Source organism: Sebastes fasciatus, chromosome 10, assembly GCF_043250625.1.
Source record: "Sebastes fasciatus isolate fSebFas1 chromosome 10, fSebFas1.pri, whole genome shotgun sequence".
Classification (NCBI taxonomy): domain Eukaryota; kingdom Metazoa; phylum Chordata; class Actinopteri; order Perciformes; family Sebastidae; genus Sebastes; species Sebastes fasciatus.
In genome coordinates this window covers 30,870,515-30,885,426 of record NC_133804.1, presented here as the reverse complement: position 1 = coordinate 30,885,426, position 14,912 = coordinate 30,870,515, and the positions used below count along the sequence as shown (strand labels likewise).

Here is a 14,912-nt window from a genome sequence, read left to right as displayed (position 1 = left end):
TATCTGTCAGTCTCATCAGATTATACTTTATGAGAGACAGCTCTGGCATATCTGTCCCTGAAAAGCCCGTCTCCAATCTTTAAATATCGATCCCCAGGGGTCTAAAGCAGAGGTGCCTCTCATGAGTGCGGGAAAGAAGGGAGAAAAACAGATCATTAGTGATTTTAATTAGGTGATCTGTCAAGCTGCGATTGCCAGATGTAAGCGTATGCATTTGGGTCGATGGCAATCCCTCTCACAATCCCCCTCTTGTCACCTTGGGCCTCTGGAACGGAGGATGGTTCTCGCTAGGAGTGAAACGAGCAGTAGGGGAGCGAAAGAAATGTGTCATTGCGCATCTGTGTGTGGCAGGTTCTTTTCTCAAGACTGAAGCAGGTGGGAAACACAACATCACGGTGGCATAGAGAGGTTTTTAATTGTGTTTTCTAGGGCTGGGAGTGTGAACTATACATCTCTCTTGACTGTTCAACAATTACAGTGTATGTGAATTAAAACAAAGAGGAACAACTTCATTTCAGTTTGAATAAGAGAGCATGACACTTTTTTTCTGTTGCTGCAAAAACTGCCTTGAAAGTCCTTCTTCCCCGCCGACACAACAACAACGTACGATAGAGTGCAGTTATACAGACTCAGGCAAATCTTTTTTTCACTCCAGCGTTAAACATCATTACATATTTATAACACGGCGCCAGATGACAGAGACAGAGAGGAAGGGAGAGACGAACCAGGCAACAACACCGCAACTCGTCTGGTGTCTCTCTCTGAGAGATATCTGATCGCACTGTTTAAACCTGCCTTTCATCTGGTGTTGCTGCAGAAAACCCAATTATACAAGAGTTGCAAATAGACTTTTGATTTAACAATACATAATTTAATTGGCACATTAGAAGTGGCCCAAACATCCAGCTCTAGTTATCGGTGAGCTGCGTTAACGGGACTGCAGACTTGAGCGGACGCAGGAATGCATTGCAAGCGAATCATTCAGAGATGTTTGGCTTTGGTTGTTTCGATTAAAACAAAAGGCAGCATTGATTTTCATTTATTTATTCTATTATTTTATGACAGGTTTACTTAAATCAAAGGCCACATGGAAGAGGAATGAGAATTAAGGTTGAAAATAAAGTTGATTTTACAGACAAATCTAATCGTGTTTTTCTCTTTCTTCTGTGTCTCCACAGATCCCAGCGAAGGCTTCCACTGCCAGGACGAGTGTCGCATCCTCGGCCACTCTGACCGCTGCTGGATGCCTCGCCATCCCATCCCGGCACGTGCCAAGTCGCCCGAGCACGGCCGCAACGTCATCGCTTTGTCCATCGAGGCCACCACGGTGGACGTGCCCCACTACGAGGATGGCACCGCCAAGAGGACTTTTGCCACCTTCGGCAAGGATGGACCCGAGGACGTGGAGCGGGGAGAGTTAAAGGGGAAGCGGACTCAGGAGTCTCAGGTGTGCAGCCCCAAGGCCAATGGAGGGGCTGTCCGCGAAGCTGGCAATGGGCGCGAGGCCGCCAGCCCCATCACGTCCCCCGTGCACCTGAAGAGCCCCGTGTCCAAGCCGTCGTCTGCCTACAACACGCTGAAATGCCGCGACGCGGAGCGAATCGCCAACCACAGCCTGCTGCGGCAGCCGGAGGGGAAGGACAGTGAGCCAGCTGTCAGGGAGATCAACACGCTTCTCCACGACGGCCGAGACAAGGAGTCCCCCAGCAGCAAGCGCCTGAAGGACATTGTGCTTTAGCGAGCTCCTCTACGACACACGCACCAACATTCATGCACACATGCCGTGTAAACTCACATATATGTACCCCGCAATAGCTGTGTGTACACAGAAGGATGCCAGGCTGTGGACGTATAGAGAGACACACCCATTTGCAGTATACAATATTCACTGAGGATGATGGACTGTAGTGCGCTGCAGCTAGCTGTGTGCTCGAGCCGAGGTAGTGGATGTGGCTTTGTCGTAGTCGCAGTACTTTTTTCCTTGTTTTGCTTTTTTGTTGAGTTTTCTTTCTGAGTGGACAGGCAGGTTACTGTTGACTGCATGGACGTGGCCAGTGGACCTCTCCAGCGCCAAAGCAGCAGGACATCTGCGTGTTTGGACACCCGAGGTGCCGATTCATAAGTACAGTTATGCCTTTTGAACTACTTTTGTATCACAAACTGATATTTGCCTTCTTTGGTTTTGCAGTTTGTTCTAGCTGCCAAAATCGCTCTTTGTTCCTTTGTATAGTGAGCTCCATCAATGTAATAAACGACATACACAGGATTCATCTAAAGATATTCCCAATTTACTCCTTCAGCAGTGCATTCAAGGCGGGTGCTGGGGGGGGGGGGGGAGGAAAGAGACGCCCCCCCCCACTCTCATTTGCCCCCGACTAATAAGAGAAACTTTCTCTTCGTATCCCCGAGGACATCCCAGTGTCATCAGACTGTGAGGTCTTTACAGTATTTATATTTTATCAAGGATGGAGCTAAATGAACTCTCGCTATCTGCCCAGCCGCTCTGAACACTGGAAGTGGGACAGACACGATCCTTGTGTTCAAAATGAGCTGTATGGAAAAAAAAAAAGACTGCTTTTGAAATCTCCTGTGCCCAACCTTGATTGTAGCCAGTGGAGCACAAATTAGAACTTTGTGCTCTGGTCTTGTACTTTTTTTGACTTTTGACTATGGGGCTAGGATAGAAGGGATCGTCACTCATGTCTTGCTATGTGAAACCCTCTATAGGGGTTTACTATTATCATTTTTAATAACCTGTTGTTATGTGACAATCCCTTTAATGTTTTGTTTCAAGAGAAAAAAACAAATAAACATTGGTGTTCAACTGAAGCTACAGTAGCGTTTGTTACACAAACACAAAAATAAAAAAAAACATATATGCCAAAATATATTTTATAAATAATTTAAAAATGTATAATGAGAATATTTAATGCTGTGTAGTTATTTTATGAGTAAGTTATACTTGAAATTAACTTGCTTTGGTTCATTTGTCCTTTGCTTTTATATTGAATCTGATTTTTCTTTTTTTTATTATTATTATTATTTTCAAAATGAACTTGGATTATTTTTTTGTTTACTGTGTGACCCCCTGGCAACTGTTGCAGTCTACCTTGTTGTAAAGAGTTTCTTATTGGTCAGTTCTTGTGCCATCAAGTTTCTGTGTGGGCTACTAGAAAATGTATAAAAAAAGACAAAAAACAACAAACAAAAAAAACGCGATATCAGCACCAACATTAGTGTGTCAGTTCAATGAGCTTAGAGTGAGATAGCAAAAGAAACCAAAAAAGATGCAAACAAAACCTTAAGAACTTGCAGGATGTTGCTGAATCTTAGTATCTAAGGAGGAGACAGAACGGCTCCCAGAGTTCTCCGAGCTGGTTACAGGGTTCCACCTATTTTATCTGTCTAATGAGTCGCCTTTTCCTATCGGGCCCAATCACGTTTAAAACAAGACTTTTCCAGCCCTCGACTGACATTCGGACGCAAAGACTAGCTTTGCGCAGCACTGCTGTCACCCTGTGCCATCTGTGTTCAGTTGATCTCAAAGATAAGGTTGAGACCAGAGCGGTATAAACAGGGCTCTCCCCTCCTACAAGCACCGCACAACAGACTGGGTGGAATCATGTTTGAACGAACTACGGTTTACAGAGGAACCGTGTTGCACATCAGCAATGTGGTTTTATGTTGCTTTGCAGTAAACTATGTACAATGTGGAAAAATATGAATGAAAAATTGACAAAGTGCATACAACAAACTAGATCTTGTAGCTGAATGTTTTGCTGGTCTCACCCATGGCTTCTGGCAACATGAAAATCGGAATAATCACTGAATGTATACAGCAGCTTATAATTAAACTATTAAATGTTCTCTGCTTGGTTTCCTTGTCTTTACTCTACACAAGTCTATTTTAAAGGTTCCCGGTCTGGGTATCATTGGAGGCGGGGGCCACATGGACCCAAAAAACAAAAACGGACCCTTATTGATTTGTTTATTGTTTTTTGATTCTGACACCAAAACGTTTTTTTTTTTCTTTTTTAGGTCTTAAACTACGACGGAGTATTAGGGTCACATTGAGGGGGGGAAAAAAATATGAGATTTTGAGAATAAAGTCGTAATATTACGAGAATAAAGTCATAACTTTACGAGAAAAAAAGAAAATGACACGTAAAATGACTACATTATAATATTATGACTTTATTTTCATAATATTACAACTTTTTTCTCGTAAACCTATGACTTTATTCTCGTAATAAGACTTATGGTTTATTTTCTTTCCTCAATGTGGCCCTAATACTTTGTCAAATTAAACCAATAACAGATTTACAGTTTTTTAGATTTTTAAATTGCAATGATACCCAGACCGTCGTCTATACAGAATTCCGAGCATATTGTGATGTCATGAGAGGTTGTGTCATAGAGGGGAGATATGCTGTGATCCATTGTACTTGTAACTTGGAGAAAAAAAAAACTGACCTCTGACACGGAAAAGTTGGAAGTTGGAATTCCAAGTCGGAAACTCAGGCAAGGTTTAGCCCAGACTTTGCCGACATACACACACCTGACAGCACAGCAATCTGGCGGCGCACACAGTGAGTGTTTTATGCAGTGTTTTTTGCAGTGTTTGTGTTGTGCTGTAACATCATTTTAGCTTCTATTTCCATTCAGTTGATTTGTGCTTGATAGATGTGTTTGCGAGGATGTGGTACTAGCCTCTCCTCCCGTCTCTTTTAACAGGCTTCTCGTGGATCCTTAAAACATATACATGAATAAGATTTTCAGAAATATTTCCCCCCACAGGATTCTCTAGCTGTTAATGTAATCAATGTAATTGATGTAGGTCCTCTGAAGATGCTTGTGAAGCTGAGACACTTGAATACATACATTAGTGCTTACACACATACAAACATCAGTTTGCTGCAGGCATCCATGTTTTCCAGAGCAGATGTCGGAAACACCGACTCCGAATTATTGACTTGCAATGGATTGCAGCATACATTCCCTCCCGGTGGATTCAACAAGGACTACAAACCATCATGGCACCCAGTAAAAGACTACAAAACCCATAATCAGCAGGGCAGTCAGGAAAGGGTTGCTGCCCAGCTGAACCATATTAGATGATTGCCTGGTGAAGGATGTGTACACACAGAGGAACAGGGCTTTAGTTTAAGGTGCCGAGAAGATGTTTTTGTTTTGTTTACCTTCTGTCTGCAAGAATTAAGTTGACCTGTTATGAGAAGACTGAATATGATGAATTTAAGTTGGAAAACAACGCTTTCCTGTCTTCATTCCCTGCACCTGTAGATGCCAAAAGCTCCAAGAGAATAGCTCCCGGAGTGCACTCGGCGGAGTGCAGAGCGGCATCACAACACACACTGGGGGAAAGTGACTTCATTCTCTGCTCAGGTAGACATTACTCTATATCTTTACATAGACAATTGATGCTATATTAATACTCTGAATGTCAAATTTAGCACCTTTAAAGTTCCACAGATTGTTTTGTCAAGAAGCTAACATTGTATTGGTTGTGCACCGTTGGCAACATTCAACATTTGTTAGGAAACATTGTACTTTAAAGTTTGTATTTCACTTGGAAACAGGAAGATAGCGAGCCAAGCTGACTGGCTTCCACTGGGAAATGAATGGAGTCCCACTGACTAGCCTTAACTTTTTGTTCATGTTATTTTACCATGCTGAGTCCTTGGCAGCTCAGTTTTGTGTTCATCCAACAATATAAATACATATAAAGGACGAGGCTAGCTAGTGTTAGCTGTCTTTCTTCCGTTGGTCCTGGTGTGACCTAGTAAATAACCAGACTGTCAAAACTTTCAGTAGCCTAATGGTAGTCCTGTAACCTCAGCACAGCTTGAATCCCAACCCTGAGTAACTATTGTACAAAGTCATGGAGTTACATACGTTCTCAAATAACAAACAACAGCTAACAATGTTGGCCTCAAACTAACATTTAAAGGAACTGTGTGTAGCATTTTGGGGGCTCTATTAGCAGAAAATTATTATAATATTCATAACTATGTTTTCATTAGTGTATAATCACCTGAAACTAAGAATTGTTGTGTTTTCGTTAGCTTAGAATGAGCCCTTCATATCTACATAGAGAGCGGGTCTTCTTCACGGAGTCCGCCATGTTGCTCAAACCAAACCAAGCCTTTTGCTTTTTTACGTTACCTGAAGGCCACTGTAGTTCTCCTACATGCTTGTGAAACTGCGGTAACGTGAGCTGCAGAGTGTAAAACCGTGGTACCGTCAGCCGCCGTCTGACTTCCGTTGCTCCTAAAGTAGTGTTGTTATGGTGAGGATGGCCTCTGAGCGAGACGAACGGCGTTACCACGGTTTTGCACTCGGCGGCTCACTTTACCGCAGTCTTGGAAAGGGAGGAGTGAACGGAGAGGTACTTAGTTGGTTGCAATCTGCAACCATCTTACACACTGTACCTTTTAAACTTTTTGGTGATTACAATTATGACCAAAAAAGTACACAAGCTGAAACAAAAAACAAGGATATGTATACTAATTTCTTAGCAAAATATTCAGTTACTCTTTAAGGTTATGCGTTTAATATGCATTTAAAATACCGTTAATTAACTTGAATAATCTGTAAACCAGAAATGGAGGCGAGTTTCTGCCACAACAGTAGCATCAAGTTTTCCATTATGAACTAGATTTCGCTCTGCCATCATACATTTACAATCTGTAATATGATGTGAGAGAAGTGTTGTTGAGAAACAGCGTGATAACACATGGAGCGATGTCCATTCTATTTGTCATGATAAAATGGAAATTAACAGTTTGAGTCGACGCTGGCTCCGGCTCTGCATTAATATTCTATGCATTCACTGTTTCTCTTTCCCATTATTTCCAAAGCAGACCTTTGGGAACGGTCTAACAAGTGAGGTGAGTGTGCTTGTGGTGTCTGTTTCTGATGGTAGTGCTCTTTTCATTTGCTAGAGTGGGTCACGCATGCCATTTTTTGAGACATTTAACATCTCCAAATGTCTCTCAAAACACTACAATCCAGACGCTGATCAGGACCATGTAGCCTGTCATTGAGACTCACATTCGGCTGGTTGTTAATGTGCTTTCACAGCCGACAGAATGATGTCATTACAACACCAGATCCCGCTTGAAATATTGATTTATTAGTCGACTTTGAGTGGAAGCGTCTGAGAGCTATGAAATAAGTTGAAAGGCAAGACAGAGCCCGATTCTTCCTCTGCTAGTCGGCAACAATTTCTATGACATTTCCACTCAATAAAGGCTCCACTTTTCACCTCCCCCCATGCACAGATCTTTCTCTTGAGTAAGTTTGTATGGATTGATGAGGAGAAGCAGGGAGTAGATGTCGAACAGGACACATTCCAGCGCTGAGAAGAAGGGGGAAACGAGCGAGGGGGGGAACACACAGCTGCCCTCTATGATAAGAAAAGGAGGTTGGCTTCATTTCTATAATTAATTTGCCGTTCCCTCTATACCCTCTGGTGGAGCCAACATGAAAGCTGGTCTGAAAGCGCACTCGCTAACACATCCATTAGTCTATAAGGAGGATCTTGTTTCTTCCAGCTAAGTTCTCTTCTCATGGGCAATACCGTTATTCTGCCCCACTCATATGAGTAACTCTCATGCCCTTTCAGTCGTGTTTAGACCCCTGGGTCTCCATAACAAACTCAGCTAAAGGTAGCGCTGCCTCCAACTGAAGGGCAAAACATGCATTTTAAAGAAGCCAGTCTCGTAATCATTAACCTGAAAAACAGACTCAGTAAGCACAATATTTCAGTAATACTTCCAAACCTCTACGTAAAAAGCTTTGTCTTCCAAACAGCGGTGGAATGTAACCAAGTACATTTACTCAAGTACTGTATTTAATTAAGATTTTGAGGTACTTGTACTTGAGTATTTCCATTTTCTGCTACATAATACTTCTACTCCTCTACATCTCAGAGGGAAATGTTGTACTTTTTTTGTATTTATTTGACACATTAGCTACTAGTTACTTTTTACATTAAAAACTAGAACTGTCAGAGTTAACGCAATAATAACGCAAATTCATTTTAACGCCACTAAATTCTTTAACGCAATCGATCTTTTGGAGGTTGTAGCGGGCTCAGCCTTTTATTTTTAAGATACTGGCATAATATGAAACTAGAAAACCTGATGAATCCATCGGGACCAACCACGTCATACTAGCTTGTTGGGAAGGAGGTTAAATAACGCTCCAAATTTGCACTAAATTTGGAAAACAACGCCATTTCCAAAGGGGTCCCTTGACCTCTGACCTCAAGATATGTGAATGAAAATGGGTTCTATGGGTAACCACGAGTCTCCCCTTTACAGACACTTTATGATAATCACATGCAGTTTGGGGCAAGTCATAGTCAAGTCAGCACACTGACACACTGACAGCTGTTGTTGCCTGTTGGGCTGCAGTTTGCCATGTTATGATTTGAGCATATTTGTATTCTAAATGCAGTACCTGTGAGGGTTTCTGGACAATATTTGTCATAGTTTTGTGTTGTTAATTGATTTCCAATAATAAATATATACATACATTTGCATAAAGCAGCATATTTGCCCACTCCCATGTTGATAAGAGTATTAAATACTTGACAAATCTCCCTTTTAAGGTAAATTTTGAACAGATAAATGTGGGATTAATTGCGATTAACTATTTTAATCCATTGCCAGCCCTAATAAGAATATAACACTTTAAAAGGAGCCATTCTGCATACTAAGTTTACTTTTGATGCTTCAAGTACATTTCGCTGATAATACTTCTATACTTTTACTTAAGTGACATTCTGAATTGTATTTGTAATGGAGTATTTTTAGACAGTGTTATTTGTACTTTTACTCTAGTAAAGATCTGGGTACTTGTTCTGCCACTTCTTGCATATCAACAGTACCCCCCCCGGGGTCAAACCTTATTTGCAATGCAGGACCCGTATTTGTAAATCCCCAAAACGGTGCTTGTCCACGCATATTTAATTACTCCTGATTCATGGTGGTCATGGAGAATATTCTCCATTACGGAGCGAGATTTATATCAAAGGTTACCAGGACACACATCCTATTAACATCCTATTAATGTTTCAATTATCATTTTGTGAAAATGGTGAGAGGGGGAATCAGAGAACAATTAAAATGATTTATTTCTGACACGGAGACATGCGTTGAAAAAGAGCGGGAGGAGGAGGAGGAGGAGGAGGAGGAGGAGGAGGGCCCGCAGCTTCGCATTCCTTCAATACAAAATAGTTTGTCTCCAGTTCTTTTGAGTGAGACGCCCCCGCGACCAACCCCCCAATCAGGCACACTGATCTCTGTCGCTCTAGTGACCCCATTCTATCAAAAAGGCTCGCAGCTGCTCCTGCCTCATTATGACCAACTCCCTTTCACTAACCTCTGGTGGAGGTTCGCCATGGGATTAGATGGCAGGCAACAACATGTTTGATACAGCGAAGTAACGTATATGCCTCGCTGTTATTGTCGCAATCTTTGAACATCACACGTTTAACCATTAAAGGATGCTAAAATAACACAATCTGTAGCTACAGATTCAGTTTCATCTGTTATTTGATGTGGCTGGAAAGTGCAGTGCGCCATATGAGAATGTTTATTTCAATGGCTGCGCCCTCAAATACAGTGTCTACAAATAATGATTTTCTCTCCCTGGTCCGCTGCAGTTTGCCAAATTCATTTTATTTCAAGCATGCAAATGAGACACCGACTCCGAGCACTTTAGGCTCACATCTCTTCTCTAATTTTCTTCCACTGAAAAGCAGGTGAAGTGGTCAAGACTCGAGAGTCACAAAGTGGAGAAGCTCGGTCTAACAGCCGTTCTCTTTGACTCAAAATTGCAAAATTTTAAAACTACTAAATATCTTCAAAGAAATGTGCTATTATTTCTTAAGGCTGGCCCAAACTGAAAGACCTTTCAAACCTTAACAGATGTTGAAAATGTGAGAGACCCCACACGGGACCAAAAGCTGGTGTTGTGTGTATCCGGCATTAGTCTTTGTGCAAGTTCCTCAACCCTGTACTTTTACACTCTCCCTGGATGAGTTACTAAACGGATAATGGTTTGTTCCACAGATCCACACCTTTAAACAAGACGATTAGCATCACTGCTGGAGAGAGATGAAGTGGGCCCAGAGCTGGGCTCGCCTCGCCCTGCGTGTGTCCTCACACCACATCTGCACCGCTCTCAGTCTGGGCCTGGACGGAGTTTTTGATCCTTGGTGGACGCCGGCTTTTGCTCTGCGATGTGGATGACAAGTAAGTTCAGACTTTGCCTCTGTTGCGGCTTTACTGCGGTCACAAGTCATTTGAAGGTGGCAAGCTCTAAGAATGAGATATTAGCTCAGAGACTATAGTGCGAAGCCGGAGAAAGTTTGTAGGAATTATGAAGACGCTCAGGGACGTACTTTTTCCTGACCGAAAGGCGAGAAGAATAACCTTTTGTTATAGCTTTATATTGTATTGAAGAGTCTTTGTCACAGTGAGAAGTGGGCTGGTCACTGCTATCAGTAAGAAGACTGATTAGCCTCCTCTCTCCATCTCCCCACCACAACTACATATCTAATAGGTCTGGCCAGTGGCCACCTCCCTTTGTGGTCGTCACAATGGAGCTTTGATCGCCACTGAGATGAGCGGCTCAAACAATAGTCTACATTCACCGAACACCACTGAGTGAGATGGTGGAGCAGCCGCATTCCCCCAGCCGGCTTTAATTGGAAGTGATGCTAGACAGATCATATCATAACCATTAGTGATGCCCTGATAAGACTGACCTGGGAGCTGCTCTGTGAAGCCTCTTTGTCTGAGAAGGGTCCGATGAGCCCCAGGACCCCTCAGCCTGTCGTCTCCAGCAGCAATCTCAGCCTGACCTCAGCCACCTCTCTCAGCCCTTAATGCCCAGGATGCTGGCGCTGGGGCTGGGGAACAGGGGCAGTTGACCTCCCCCTTCTCTGGAGGATAAAAACGCTGATAGCGGGGACTAGAAATTAAAGACTGTGGCCTTTGAAAGCCTCCATTATTGTCAGCCGGAGCACAGCAATGAATCTCAGCAGCCCTCTCTACGGACATGCATTATCGGAGGGGTGATTATTTGACCTAAACTCTCCTCTTGGCAATGATTTATTTTACCCAGGCACAGGTACGCTTCCTGACCTCTCTGCCCTTTTGGAGGGCAGCGCAGTGACAGAAAACAGAAAACAATGGGCCTCATGCAGGAAGGAACATATGAACAAATTTCCTCCTATTTTGTTCATATCCACGATTTGTTCTTAGTTGTTTTTAGCACCTGAAGTTGACTTATCTTCTACTTCCTCTTAACAGAAAATTAAGAGAAATATTGCTGCATGAGGCCGAATGTTTCAAACCATTTTAATCCATTTCTTGAGTCCATCTCAAATTTATATTTTTGTCTCTGTGGAATGAAGCTTTTTACAGGAATATGCAGGGGGACTAAAAAGATTGGATCAATTGTTCCACTGCTCCAGTAATTCAGAAAGATATATCTCAGTCCAGAGTGATACCAAAATGTGCTGTGAAAAGCTAAAAAACCCAAAAGAGCACGTCACTTCAGATGTCAGCTCTCATGGTTACTGAGGCTTGCAGACTTGACAAGAGTCGTCTTCTAAAATATGCAATATCTTCAAAAACACCTCGCAGGAGTGAGAGGTCTTTGTTTTCTCAAGTGTTTTCTAGCTGTTGTTCTTGTGATCTTTTGACAATAAACTTCCAGTAGTTTGAAGAAATAGAAACCGTTTTCCAACACAAGCAACACCTTTTTTCTTCTTTGCATCTGCGTGACTCATACTGTAACTCGATTTAACCCGTGTTATTGATCATCTACTATGCATTTGATGACATATTGATTTCAACCTCTTTGTTTTTCTGCTACTATACAACATAATGTTTTCAAGCGAGCAGCTGTACAGTTTACACGGTTCAGTGCTCGTTTCTCGGCCCCTCCGTTTTCATACGGAGTGCCAGGGGAAATAATACTTCCACTACTGTATATATATGTGCAGGTGAAGAGGAATGCAACAGTGAGAATGTCTTGGTAGGCAGGCCTGTAGAGCTCAATACTCTGCAAGCACTGAGCTAATGGTGAATGAAGATGAGCACTTTAGAGCCATTACACACCAGCTTCTGCAGTGTGTCCGACACTGTTGGCTGTAGTTGGCCCTCACCAGCAGTCATTCGGCCGATTCAACATGTTGAATTGAACTGTCAGTGGAGGCAGTCAATGAGAGAGAGCTGTCTGACTGGCTAGTAAACCAGTGATTTCCTCCATTCAGTGCCTCTCCTCCTTATTATTGCATCTGCCTTCTTTCTTTTCTTCCTCTGCAAGTAAAAGACCACTGGCTGGCGACGCCATTTGTGACTATTAAGCTGACAATTTAGCCGACAATGGTTTCTTGAGCACACAGATTAAACACGATCAAAGTGGAGCGGTAGGTTAATTTGTTTGACTTGTCTTCCCACTATGAGTTTCACATTATGAGTATTTTCTCTCACCCTGTGCGCATGTTAGCTGGCAAACGGTGGTATTTACGGCTATTTTTTTCCCTCTCAGGATTGATCAGTCGCAACTGAGTCGACCATGCAGCGAAATTAGCTCTTTGAGGTCAGCTGTCAGGTGTGTCAGGGCCTTTTAGTTAAATAACTTTATGACACGTTTAAGCAACTTAGAACTGGGAGGTTGAGACAGTAACCGTCTGAACATAAATTTCAACCGCGGCGGCTGTCAGCTCAACCGCAAAAATGACTGTAAACACGTATACAAGATATGGTTCCCCAGCTTTTATTCCTTCCCCAACACAACTTCGACAGCGTAGAGGAGAATAAAAATGTGTCTGTCAGTGATAAAAAAAAAAAGTGTCATAAAATATATTGCAAAACAACGTTATTGATTTCCCTCCTGTGACCTTGCTTACCTGTTAAAAAAGATTGTTTTTCTTTTCAACTCCAATACTTCTGCTTCAATTCCGTTGATATGCTATTGACAATTACAGTGTTGAGTTTCCCACTGCTCCGTCACCCTGCGTATAACCAGTTACCTATTGTGATCTATGTGGCTCAGAGACATTTGTACAAAAGGCCTGTGGTGCCTTAAAGAAAGATATATTTCACCGCTGGCAGAGCAAACAAAGTGATTTAAACAGTGGGAAGATAAAAGGCTGGCAGCTGGAATATATAAAGAAACACTTGTTTTGTCCTGCATGTCACCTAATTAATTTCCCTGTGATGTCCCATTGTGACAGAACAAGGCTGCTTTTTTCTTTTTTTTTTCTTATGAGCTGCAGCAGTAGAGAATAAAATGAGTAACATCTGATCCAGAAAAATATTGGTTATTAACAATTATAAATTATTCATTATTGTTTTTATTACTAACACAAAATGTTGAGTGATTCAGCTTTATTCCTGTGACCAACAGAATCAATGGAGATTTATGCTAAACTATCCTACCATAGCATTTTAAGTAACCCTGTAGATCATAATATGATATTTATATTGAAGCAATCTCAACATATCAGCCTGTTAAGCCCTAGTCCTCGGAAAAACGCCTGAAATAAATACCCAAAATGAATCAGGACTAGCTCCTCAACCGTGAGGCTTAGATGCATATATCTGATCTCTTTTGAAAGGTAAGAAGCTAAGGAATATGAATCCATTGTAAGTAAACTAAACTATATTACATGGAGATTACAATGGAGATGCAATAAAGGAAAAAAAATAAGATTTTTATTCTCATCTAGTATAAAATCTAAATAAAACTCCCCATGGATAATGATGCAACTGTATGTATTCTACTACTCTTTCCTACAACTGAGACTATAAATTTGAAAATACAGTAAATTATATAATTTATAGAAAGTTTAGGTGCGTTGGAAAGCTCAGAATTTCTAGTTTCCTTATGACACTTTATATGACTTATGAGAAAATTACTGTATCTTTTGATCACAACTTCTTATATTTAAAAAGTTTATTTCTGTACAACTTTGTTATTAAAATAGTTCGTAATAAGACATAGTTTGGACAACATACAGTTGGTTTACGGCTTCTGAAAGCTGAAGACCTCATGTTATCAAAACGGTATGACATGCATGTCTATTATAAATAGATCATCTCCCATCCCATTGTAACTATGCCACAGGCGTATGATGTACTTTGGTAAAGTTGGATAGATATATTTTTCCCATTAAAAATTCACCAAAATAATGCAAAAACATATTTTTTCAAATTAAGTGTTGTAGTACAACTATAAGGAGACCATTGATGTGCAACGTAATTTTGGTGGTACTACACTGTATAATACTGAAGTTATTGAATATTTCTGTAGCATCTCTTTTCGGCGTTGCACCTCGTAGACGGTCCCTGACCTCTCGCCTCTCAGCCGGCTGCACATAGAGACCAATGTTATGTGTCCAGCTCGGAGGGCTAAAGGCTCGTTGTGATTAAAATGAGGTTGTAGCTCGTTGTCTACCTTACTACGGTTAGAAAGAGCCCTCGTTTGTGTTTTAACAATGTTTCGGATATGAGTTATTGATCCAGAAAGTTTGAATCTGTCAATATCTTTCCAACTTTACCGAAGTACATCATCTAGAGAGGCTCTGAAACATCAGCAATGCATGGACTGTCAGGAATGATTGGAGGAAGTGCACTATGAAGTAACTCGAGGGAACGAGTTACCAACTTGAGGGCATGAATTAATAAAACAATTCTCCTCGGGGTCTAGAAGGGCTCCGTAGAATACAGTTAATACAATTATGAACATTTATGGATTGAAACAAATTGAATGTGACCAGGTCAATTCAGTCACTGATACCTCTCTGATTGAATTTGACGTTTGCCTATCAATTAAATTTAGTTTTGGTATTAATGCACCATTCAGCG

General features: G+C 41.6%; 1 protein-coding gene and 1 long non-coding RNA gene across 12 annotated transcripts in view; both read left to right on the top strand.

Annotated features, from left to right (window-relative positions):
• pcdh19 (protocadherin 19) overlaps window positions 1–3,866 on the top strand; it is a 66,527-nt gene extending 62,661 nt beyond the window's left edge. For all 8 annotated transcript variants that reach the window (XM_074649337.1, XM_074649341.1, XM_074649340.1 and 5 more), the window contains exon 5: window positions 1,179–3,866. In XM_074649337.1, the coding sequence (XP_074505438.1) occupies window positions 1,179–1,738 (560 nt within the window). In that variant the 3' untranslated portion in view covers window positions 1,739–3,866. The remainder of the gene's footprint in view (window positions 1–1,178) is intronic.
• A 1,234-nt stretch (window positions 3,867–5,100) lies between these two features.
• LOC141774868 (uncharacterized) overlaps window positions 5,101–14,912 on the top strand; it is a 38,220-nt gene continuing 28,408 nt past the window's right edge. Inside the window, exons 1-4 of one of the 4 annotated variants that reach the window (XR_012595486.1) lie at window positions 5,101–5,168; window positions 5,302–5,403; window positions 6,879–6,908; window positions 10,101–10,283. This is a non-coding gene — a long non-coding RNA (uncharacterized LOC141774868). Of the gene's footprint in view, window positions 5,404–6,878; window positions 6,909–10,100; window positions 10,284–14,912 lie in introns of all 4 variants that reach the window. The other 3 variants (XR_012595488.1, XR_012595485.1, XR_012595487.1) reach the window with 3 other exon arrangements.